Raw genomic sequence first — 10,579 nt, 5'->3', positions numbered from 1 at the left:
TTTTTTTTTTTTTTTTTTTTTTTTTTTTTTTTTTTTTTTTTTTTTTTTTTTTTTTTTTTTTTTTTTTTTTGTCAATTGTTGCTTGCACAGCTTTTGGGCAACCGTCTACCAGCCCTTTTGTATCTCAACCAGTCTTTGGGCAGACTGCCAACGCAAGTAATAATCCTTTTGCACCGAAGCCCTTCGACAGTACATCCCCATTTGGCTCACAGACAGGAAATACAGTATTTGGTGGTACATCAACCGGTGTGTTTGGGGCAGCCCAATCTTCTTCCCCCTTTCCTTCCAACACAACATTTGGCGGTTCATCGTCACCAGCTTTTGGAGCATCGTCAACTCCTGCTTTTGGTAGTTCATCATCTTCATCATTTGGAGGTATGTCTTTTAAGTTATTATTTTTTGTCCTCCGATAATCAGTTCTTCATGTACCCTGTAAGAGTTTCAGCAATGCTAATGTCTTTTACTTGGAGTACATCAAATATGTGCTAGATTGTGCATGCATTTTATTTGGTTGTTCAACTATGAGAAATTTCCCTTGTGTTCTTAAACCATCATTTTCCTGCAAATGCAATTCTCAGAACTATATTTTATTTTTAGTTGACCATTTTTTCAATGAACATATGAGAGTTGATGTGATTCTGATTTTTGTGAACATATTTCTGTCAGACCTATTCATTTGTGGGGTTTTAAAATGTTGTTACTGGAATGGTTGCCTTTTGTTCTGCTTATATGGATGTATTTGTTATCTTCCTTGGGAGAAGGATTAACTTTCCTAGCGTCATTTCATTTGAAAATGTCTCTCTTTTATCTAAGAAAACTTGATTACTTCTTCTTTGCTTATTCCTTTTGATGAAGCCACTGTATATTTCCTCACTACCATCATTCAATTCATTACACAAATGGTAACTAGGAAAATTTGGTAGATAATTTTTTGCTTGTATAAATCCAATGCTCTCTTTTCTGGCAGGTTCTTCCATTTTTGGGCAGAAGCCCCTATTTGGAGGCTTTGGATCTACTCCCACTCAAACAAATCCATTTGGAAATACAAACCAGCAATCTCAGCCAGCATTTGGAAGCAATGTCTTTGGTTCCACATCACCTTTTGGCGCCCCTAGTCAATCTGCATTTGGAGCTACTAGCACTCCTGCCTTTGGCGCTACAAGCACCCCTGCCTTTGGTGCCACAAGCACCCCAGCTTTCGGTGCCGCGAGCACTCCGGCATTTGGTGCCACAAGCACCCCAGCTTTTGGGGCCACAAGTACACCAGCCTTCGGTGCACCAAGCACCCCAGCCTTTGGTGCTGCAAGCACTCCTGCCTTTGGTTCAACAAGCACTCCTGCCTTCGGTAGTACTGGGAATGCATTTGGTTCATTAAGCACCCCTGTTTTTGGATCTGGTGGTGGTTTTGGTGCTTCTAGTACTCCTGCTTTTGGAGCTTCAAGTACTCCTGCTTTTGGGGCTTCAAGTGCTCCTGCTTTTGGGGCTTCAAGTGCTCCTGCTTTTGGAGCTTCTAGCACTCCATCCTTTAGCTTTGGGTCCACTCCAGCGTTTGGCCAGTCTACTTCTGCATTTGGTAGTAGCACTTTTGGTACTAATACATCTCCTTTTGGAGCCCAGACCTCTCCTTTTGGTGAGCCATTCTGAAATATCTTACTACTTATTACAGTAAAAATCTATTTTGGAGTTGTTTCTTTTTTGCTTCATTGGGTATGAGTATGTGTTCTTTTGAATTTCATACAGGAGCACAATCTACATCTGCATTTGGGACCAGTGGTTTTGGGCAGGCTGGTTTTGGTGGTCAGCGTGGTGGCAGTAGAGTAGCTGCATATACACCAACAACTGAGCCAGATGCTGGAAGTGGCAGTTCACAAGCAGCTGGAAAGTTGGAGTCTATATCAGCCATGCCTGTTTACAAAGATAAAAGTCACGAAGAGTTGAGATGGGAGGATTATCAATCGGGAGACAAAGGTTCCTTTCTTTTTTTCTTTTTCTTTTCTTGAAAAATGTACAAAGTTTAGTTCATGGATAATTTTGGATTCTTGTGGTTGTCTGCAGGTGGACCTCTTCCAGCTGGTCAGTCTGCTAGTAGTGGTGTTGGCTTTGGTGTTTCTAGTGCACAGCCTAACCCTCTAGCTTCTTCAACATTTAATCAATCATCAAGTCCAAATCCTTTTTCTACGGCCACATCAACCAATCCATTTGCCCCTAAATCTTCTGGTTTTGGTGCTTTTGGACCTTCAACGACGTTTTCATTTAATTCTTCAGCATTTGCTCCTTCCTCTTCATCAAATCCCTTTGCATCGACAACAGCAGCATCAACCTCCTCTTTCCTACCATCAACAACCTCTCAATTTGGAAGCTCATCTCTATTCAGTTCATCTAACGCTCAACCCCTTGCCTCACAGTCTGCTTTTAGTTCAACTACATCTCCAGGAACAAATCTTACCTTTCCATCCAGCTTAAATTTTAGCAATACTCAAACATCTTCCCTTTTCCAATCCACAACACCTTCAATTGGGCAGACAGGTTCAGCCTTTGGTGCTCCCTTTTCACAATCCAGCTTGTTTAGTCAACCTTCGTCTGGGGTTGGAGGGAATCTTTTCTCAAGCTCGCCATCACTCCTAACTTCAAGCAATCCGATGGGTTTTGGTCAAACATCTGTAAGTAGCCTTCAGACATTACCATTTTACTCTGTACCTTTATTGTGGGGAGACAATTGTGTATTGATTATTAGAGTAAAATGTAAATGTATGATCATGGAACTTTATGTTTGATAATTCACTCGATTTTACTTTGGGTTAGGTGTAGTTGTAAAGTTCATAATTTCCTATTCTTGGTTGCACTTTCTTTTATGCCTCTATGAGTTGGCTCTGATTTGCAATTGATTATTTATTTTTTCAAGATGAGTTAATTTAGTAATGATTATTCATTAAATGGTTTTTTTCTGAGTAATAGTTTCAATTCCATGTAACACTAGTTACTTGGAAGTTGTAGTTGGTTATTTATAGTTTTTATACTAACTGGCTTCTAATCTTGTTCATACTGTAGGGCTCTTTCTCTATGCCTTTTCAATCGGCACAAGCACAGGCACCCACTTCCTTTTTTAGCAACCTGGGACAAGCTCAACCAAGTAAGCTCATTTCATAAAAATTGATTGATCATTTTGTTGAGCATTCAAACCTTTTATATTAGTGTACTAACTTGATTATTTCTACCCACTAGTTGGTTCAAGTGGGTTTGCAGGAACTTCAAGCATGTTTGGCCAGAGTAACTTTGGGCAATCGTAAGAGTCATACATTGCTTGGTTATTGGCTCTGTTATTTGCATTTTGTTGAGTTTTAGTTCTCTTATTTGATTTTTTAGTACTATTACTATTACTTTTTGAATTTAATAAGGATGACATTTCTTATGGGCTCTAAATAGGCAATTTGTTCCTTTACAAACTGACATTTTCCAGCATTGGCATGCAAAGCATTGTCCTTCAGCACATTAAAGACCATAGTAAAATGACGAATACGTCCCTTACATCGAGATTTTTGCACTCATGTTTGCCATCGTTTCATGAATTTACTCTGTTACCCGGGTTTAGACCTTTGCCTGGACACTGGGTGTCACAAGGGTCTATCCCTTCAAACGTTGGCAGTTTCTGTACATTCTCCTTGATTCCTTATAGTTCCTTATTTCTTCCAAGTGTTTTTGTGCCATCTTGCCGATCCTTCCCAGGTTGAATTGCTCTGATACCAATGTTTCTAATTTTGTCGCATGGAAATTTCCTTTTCTGGTTCTTGCATGTGATTTGTATGGTGATTTTATCTGTCAGGCATCGACTAATTGACCTGTATTATGATAACTTAGGGCCACATTAATATAAAACATTCAATCTTTTGTGCCTATATATTCATTGCCATGTATCGTTAATTTCCATGCACGTACTTTGCAGGCCTATCACCCAAAGCCCCGCAGTACAACCAGCACCTGCTACAAATCCGTTTGGGACACTCCCTGCAATGCCACAGATGTCAATTAGCAGACCAGGAGTAGCACCTTCGATTCAATATGGAATTTCCAGCATGCCGGTAAATTGAACTTGTCTTTATTTACTGAAGTTTGAGTTGGTTTAGATCAATAGTTTTTATATGGGTGCCTATGTCATTGACATTTGCAAGAATATGATTTGATGCTCTTTTCATTCTTTCCATTAATTGATACTGCTAATGTAGGTTGTTGATAAAGCGGCTCCTGTTAGAATATCAACTTTCTTGACGCCTCGCCACCTATCTAACAGACGGATGAGATTGCCTGTGAGAAAATATAATCCTAAGAATGATGGCAGTCCCAGGGTATGAATGTTTCTTCTATTATAGTTAATCTTTTCCTTTTCTCCTTCCTCACATTCCTATTGGGTTGAGTGGTTACAAAAATGGTGTGCCACTTGAATTTTGTATCTACGGATTGCTTATATCTCCTTGTCATTTATAGGTTCCATTTTTCAGTGATGATGAAGAAACTCCAAGTACACCAAAGGCCGATGCTCTTTTTATTCCCAGAGAGAATCCTAGAGCATTGGTTATTCGTCCAACTGATCAATGGCCTTCAAGAGCCAGTTTAGAGAAAGCATTGCCATCAAAGGATACCTCAGTGCGTGAAAATGGTATGGTTTTTTTGTTTTGCGCCTTCAAATTTTTATGTTTCATCATTGAGAACACTTGAAAAGGGTTCATTTGGTTGGCAATTCAAAATCATGAATTTGAAAACAATATATTTAATGTAAAATAGAGTTGTATTTCATGTTTTCATTGTTTGAGAATATGTTGGGTAATTTGAAAATATTGAGAAGCATGTAAATGTTGTTTTAAAGTTCACTTTTTGTGTCTAGAAATTAACTAAATTCATTTGCAGCGACTTTGATATGAAAAAAATTAAATTGGATACGATAACAAGCAAGTCTATCTATTGGAAGGATTAATTAAGATAGTCTTGAACTTTTTCTTTCTACCTTTTTCGTGAATGATGTTTTTTATATTGTGGAATAGTGTTTTACTTTGAAGATGCTATCTTGCACTGTGATGTCTCTCTCTATTTTTAATTAACATTTTCCTCTATAAACAAGTCTGTGGAGTGGCTTGGTGAAGAACAAAAAAGAAGGAAAAAAAAAGGATGGTCCGAGGAGTGGCTTGTTCATCACATTAACGAAAATGATCCTGAGCTTTGTCATTTGTACTTATTTATTTATTTTTTTTATTAATAGTGCTGATTTGCTGATAGCTAGGTGCCAAGTCAACAGTCCATACTAACGTGGACTTTTTAAACCCATTTTCTTCTATTTATAATCTGGATGTTTTTTACTCTAATCGTAATTTTAGTTTTAAGAGAATTTGATGCTATCTGTTACCTAGCGTGATAGTATAATTATTATTTTTTTTTAAGCTAAGATTGAGTATAATGGCCTGTGGCCCTGTGATCTGAGATTAGATTTTTTAAGTTTTTGTTGTTGAGCAAATCTTAACTTTTAACAGTGAAGATTGCTGACGATACTTCCTCCTCGGCTGTCAACAATTTGAAGGATACCAATGGTTAGCTTTTTACCCTTTGAGTTTAGTATATTTTCAGTTTCTCTGTTCCATTTTGCCTTTCCACACACCTCAAAGAACAAGGTCTTATTTCTTCTTTTGACTTCTGATTGCAATGAAATATTTTGTGGTGGAATCTAGTTATAAAATTGGAGTTTCTAACTTCTTTCAACAGATGAGAAAATAGCTCCATTTTATAGATACCTTTGTGATGTGACTATTGGGTTTTGCTCATAATATTTTTTTTGAATGATGTGGTGGATGAGCCGATATAAATTGGCCATCATCATGGAAGTGCAGTTTGCATCATATAGGAGCTGCATTTTTCATGTTAAAAAATTTCTGTTGTTTTGTTTATTATTGCAGGAAATGTTGTTGAGAATGGTACTTGCAAAGACAACATTCATGTTAACAAAGTAAACCAAAAACCTAACGGGGTCCATGAGGACCACCCTGCTTCAAAGGAAGACTGTTACAGGACATTTGGAGGGTACAGAGCTGGTGAGGCTGCCATTGTTTATGAACATGGGGCAGATATTGAGGCATTAATGCCAAAGCTCCGACATTTAGATTATTATACCGAGCCGAAAATTCAAGAATTAGCTGCCAAAGAAAGGGCCGAACCTGGGTTTTGCCGCCATGTGAAAGATTTTGTGGTTGGTCGTCATGGTTACGGAAGCATCAAATTCTTCGGTGAAACAGATGTGCGAAGGCTGGATCTAGAGTCCATTGTTCAATTTAACAATCGCGAAGTGATTGTGTACCTAGACGAGAGCAAGAAACCCCCTTGCGGGCAAGGTCTGAATAAGCCAGCTGAAGTAACAATACTGAACATCAAATGCATCGACAAGCAAAGCGGGAATCAGTATACGGAAGGGCCGAAAGTAGAGAAATACAAGGAGTTGCTAAGGAAGAAGACGGAGGGTCAAGGTGCGACGTTCATATCCCACGACCCAGTGAAAGGGGAATGGAAGTTCAGGGTTGAACATTTCAGCAGGTATAACATGGAGGAAGTTGAAGATTGGGAATGAGTGTGTTCATGGTTGCCTGGTCTGTACTTTAGGGATTTTGTGTTGAATGAATGGTTTGAAATGTGTGTAAAGAAGTATGTATAAGTAAGGAAGGAAGAGGTAAGTTTTGTTTTTAGGAGTCTGTATTGGGCATTCAAGGTTTTGGTTGGTTTCTATTCTAATTCAGTGTCAGTGTTATATGTTTAATGGATTTATTACTGAATATTGATGTAAGCTTACAGATTGTTCATTCAATATTTTCAATTAGATAGATACTTAGGTCCCCAAAATGTCTCTACATTTTATATGCTATTCCTATGCTTTCTTATTTCTTTGTTTTTCTATTTCTTGTCTCTCTTTTTTCAGAAATGTATGATAATTGTTAAGTATTTATAATTGCTCCAACTCTTATAAGTGAGAATATGATTGGAGTTTATAATCAAAATAATTGTGAATATGAACTAAATAAGAGTGGTGTAATATGTCTTTAGGACAACTTACCACAATCTCCACTTCTCTTTTCATCCCTTTTCAAGATGGGTTATATATTCTGGATATAGTAGTTTCTCAAGTTATCTACTTATGTAGCCTTTCGTCCCCTCTTAAGCTATTATTCTACACACGTTCATACTGCTATTATTCTACACACGTTCACGCTGCTAACGGTCATAAGTTCTCATAACTTTTCTTGGGTGCAGTGAAGATTTACTAGATTTTTAGGATGTCTAAGTGGTTTAAATCTCATCTCGCGTTTCTAGATCGTTTGGGGATAGCTCCTTGGGGGGCTAAACCAATCATCTTGGTGCGCTTAAGTTTAAATCTTTGATTGCCGCTCATGATCCTAGGGTGCTTGATCTACTAGAAACGTAATAACCTTGGTCAACATGAAAACCGCTCTAGCTTTGGTGCACTATTCTTAACTTGTCTCACTCATGCATGCTTGGTTAAGAAGATATTCCTATGAATCACCTAAAGCACGAGAAACATGATCTATTTATATGAACATACTTTTTAGGGAGATATTCATATCCATCCCCTAAAGTACATAAATCATAATATAATCATTCATACAAACTCAACGGGGTGATAACATCGATCAAACTCCCAGAATACAGCTCACAATATCCAATCTTCCCGTCTTACCCATTGGAAAACATTCAAATAGACTACAATTTGAATTCTCATCCTAGGGTAATTTAGTAATTAAGTTCCCCAGGTTGGAGCGTTTGATCATTTTAGGATGCCCTAAGATGAAGACGTTTTCGTGTGGAGTTGTAGTGTTGCCCAGATTGGGTAGAATTTGGATTGATGTGAGAAAATTTGGAGTGGCGGTGGCCGGTGGTGTGAATGAAACTATCCGGGACTTCTGGAGACAAATGGTAATTGTTTCATCCCAATTTAAATCTAATGTTTTAGCTCATGATTTTTTTTTTGTTTTGTTTGTTTTATGGCCTCTTGAATTGATTTAAGGGTTTCGAACGAATCCTTTCGATTTTATAGAGCATTTTTGTTCGCAAAATTTGAGTTTGATTGCATTTTTTATCTTCAAATTCAAGTTTAATAGTGTTATAGTGCATGAAATTTAGTAGCCTTTTGATTATGAAGTTTAAGTTTGATATCATTTTAGTCCGTGAAATTTGAAATTGATAGCATTTTGATCCTGATGTTTAAGTTTGATAACAGTTTCGTCCATGAACTTTGAGATTGATAGCATTTAGGTCCATAATTTTGAGTTCATTTTCATCCTTGCAACATTTAAATATTATTTGAGTTTGATAGAGCTTTAGCATAGTAGGACTCTTATTCAAAATAATATTTTTATTTTTGAAAATATAAATATAATTTTTTTTTGTTCGTTATTCTCTTTTATCCATCTTTTTTTCTTCTTTCTCCTTTCATCTGTCTCCCTCCTCTTGATCGTTGCTTGCCTCTATTCACTAATATTGTCGTCCGTTGTAGTCTGCTATTTGTCCCCGTTGAATTGTTTAGATCTAAGAGTAACCATATATGAAGACAAACCACGAGTAGCAATCAGATAAGTTAATTCAAATTCATTAGATTTGATATAAAATTGACTTATAATTTTGACAATCCAAAAATAGGTGAATACATGTGTAATTTAAGGGTACAGTTACTTTAAATACTATAAACACTAGCTTTTATATTTATTTTAATGCATGCTATAAATTTTATTAAATTATGTGTAATAAATTTTACTTCAACCGAAAAAAATAGTTATAAAACACGTGTTTATTAATTCTTAAAAAACAAAAAATAAGAACGAGATACAAGAAGTATGAATGTTATTAACATCTTGTTTGGCAACATTTTTATTTCTGATTAATTTATGTTTCTTGGTATTCTTTTTTTAAATTTTTTAGGTATCGAATGATGACGATGATTCTGAAATGAATTATGAATATGGAGATACTTCATTTATTAAAGGTAAAGTTCCTATCAATTAAATTAGGCTCCATAAACTGACACCGAGTCATTTCAACATACTTCTCCTCACTCATAACTTTTTTAAGAAAATTTTGAAGAGGTCATTCAACATAGTACGATCCTAAGCCAAATATACTTAATTTTGGAATGCGCATTTGGTTGGTACAAGTAATAACTGAAGATATTCCTCTACTAAGATGTCACATATCTATTAAGTTTTGCTTTGATTTGTTCAAAAAAAAAAAAAAAGTTTCCCTCGAAGATCTTCGATGATGCTAATGCTCAAGATTCAGATCCAGATTCAAATTATGGATTCCACATTTAATAGATTTAACATTTTTTTTAGGTGACTTTACCGTATTATGACTTTATCGTATTACCTTATTTGTGTTGAATTAGTTTTAAGAATGAAAATAACATAAACCTTTTAGGTTATTACTTAAACATAATCTTTGTTAAGGATTGTTGGGAGGGAGTCCCACATTCGGTAATAGTTTAGAGAATGATCATGAGTTTATAAGTGAGGAATACTATCTGTATTGGTATAAGACTTTTTGGGAAGCCTAAAGCAATGTGCAATTTTTAAGGGCCTAAATCGACAAAACCAAGTAAGTAGCACCTTGGAACTTCAAATTAAGATAAGCTTGTAGTATATATGGAAGCATGTTATTAACGTTTAGAACCGAAATGAGCGGATTTGTTTGATAACAAGCATGTTAAACGATTAGAATGCTTGATTTTTACAAAAATAATGCAATAAACTCAAAATTGAACGAAATTGAAAGCATGAATGGATATCCCATGTTCACCTTACTATACTATGTCTCTTATGATCATTTGTTCGTGCATGTATGATTATGCTATTGTATAGGACGATTATGCTATTGTACATGGACGATTAAGGGTTCGCTAATAACCCCTAATCATGAATCCGACTAGATTGTCGGCGGTCTATGCAATATTTTATATATTTTATTACGTTATGAAAGCTAGTTACTAAGTATTTCATACTATTATAATTCTTTTCAGATGAGGCCTAAATGGAACGGTCGAGGTAAGGCGCACACGAGCTATGGGGCTATATGGATCAAACTAGATCATTGTCTTATATTTTTCCAACTTTATGTATTTATGAACTGAAAGTTTTATATCCATGTTTTGTTGTTTGTCTATTGTGTAAATTGTCTTTGTCTTGTTTTAAACGATTAAATGTATTTGTTTGTCTTAAATTAATTGTTCAATTTTATATTTATTAAATGCACGCACATTTTTAAAGTTTTAAATTATCGTGTATTTTCAAATATTTCACGACCTTAGGTGATAGCATCTAACTCAAGTCCATCAAAAAATGGTTTGCTGTAGTTATGAACTCTTTTCAACAAAGATTTGTATTTTGATGCTCATGGGTCTTTGTAGTTAAAATAAAGATAATGGTTATGTCACAGCTCAAAATTTGAATCTCGAAATAAAGGGTTGGATCAACAAACTATGCAATGAAATCATGTAAAACCAGATGGAGAAGACAAAATTACAAAAAAAAAAAAAAAAAAAAAA

The 10,579-nt window shown here is 35.8% G+C and overlaps 1 protein-coding gene and 1 long non-coding RNA gene across 4 annotated transcripts in view; both read left to right on the top strand.

Moving 5' to 3' along the window:
• LOC111484192 (nuclear pore complex protein NUP98A-like) overlaps positions 1–6,870 on the top strand; it is a 9,165-nt gene extending 2,295 nt beyond the window's left edge. For 2 of the 3 annotated variants that reach the window (XM_023130688.1, XM_023130689.1), the window contains exons 3-13: positions 91–375; positions 968–1,630; positions 1,741–1,968; positions 2,056–2,660; positions 3,049–3,130; positions 3,223–3,283; positions 3,941–4,076; positions 4,221–4,340; positions 4,480–4,651; positions 5,517–5,573; positions 5,937–6,870. In XM_023130688.1, the coding sequence (XP_022986456.1) occupies positions 91–375; positions 968–1,630; positions 1,741–1,968; positions 2,056–2,660; positions 3,049–3,130; positions 3,223–3,283; positions 3,941–4,076; positions 4,221–4,340; positions 4,480–4,651; positions 5,517–5,573; positions 5,937–6,601 (3,074 nt within the window). In that variant the 3' untranslated portion in view covers positions 6,602–6,870. The remainder of the gene's footprint in view (positions 1–90; positions 376–967; positions 1,631–1,740; positions 1,969–2,055; positions 2,661–3,048; positions 3,131–3,222; positions 3,284–3,940; positions 4,077–4,220; positions 4,341–4,479; positions 4,652–5,516; positions 5,574–5,936) is intronic. The other variant, XM_023130690.1, reaches the window with a different exon arrangement.
• A 919-nt stretch (positions 6,871–7,789) lies between these two features.
• Positions 7,790–10,277, top strand: LOC111484339. Its single transcript, XR_002718483.1, has 3 exons — positions 7,790–7,959; positions 8,962–9,025; positions 10,055–10,277. It is a non-coding gene; the product is annotated as an uncharacterized LOC111484339 (long non-coding RNA).
• Positions 10,278–10,579: the final 302 nt, after the last annotated feature.

Source organism: Cucurbita maxima, unplaced genomic scaffold, assembly GCF_002738345.1.
Source record: "Cucurbita maxima cultivar Rimu unplaced genomic scaffold, Cmax_1.0 Cma_Scf00009, whole genome shotgun sequence".
NCBI lineage: Eukaryota > Viridiplantae > Streptophyta > Magnoliopsida > Cucurbitales > Cucurbitaceae > Cucurbita > Cucurbita maxima.
This window is presented reverse-complemented; position numbering and strand designations above follow the sequence as displayed.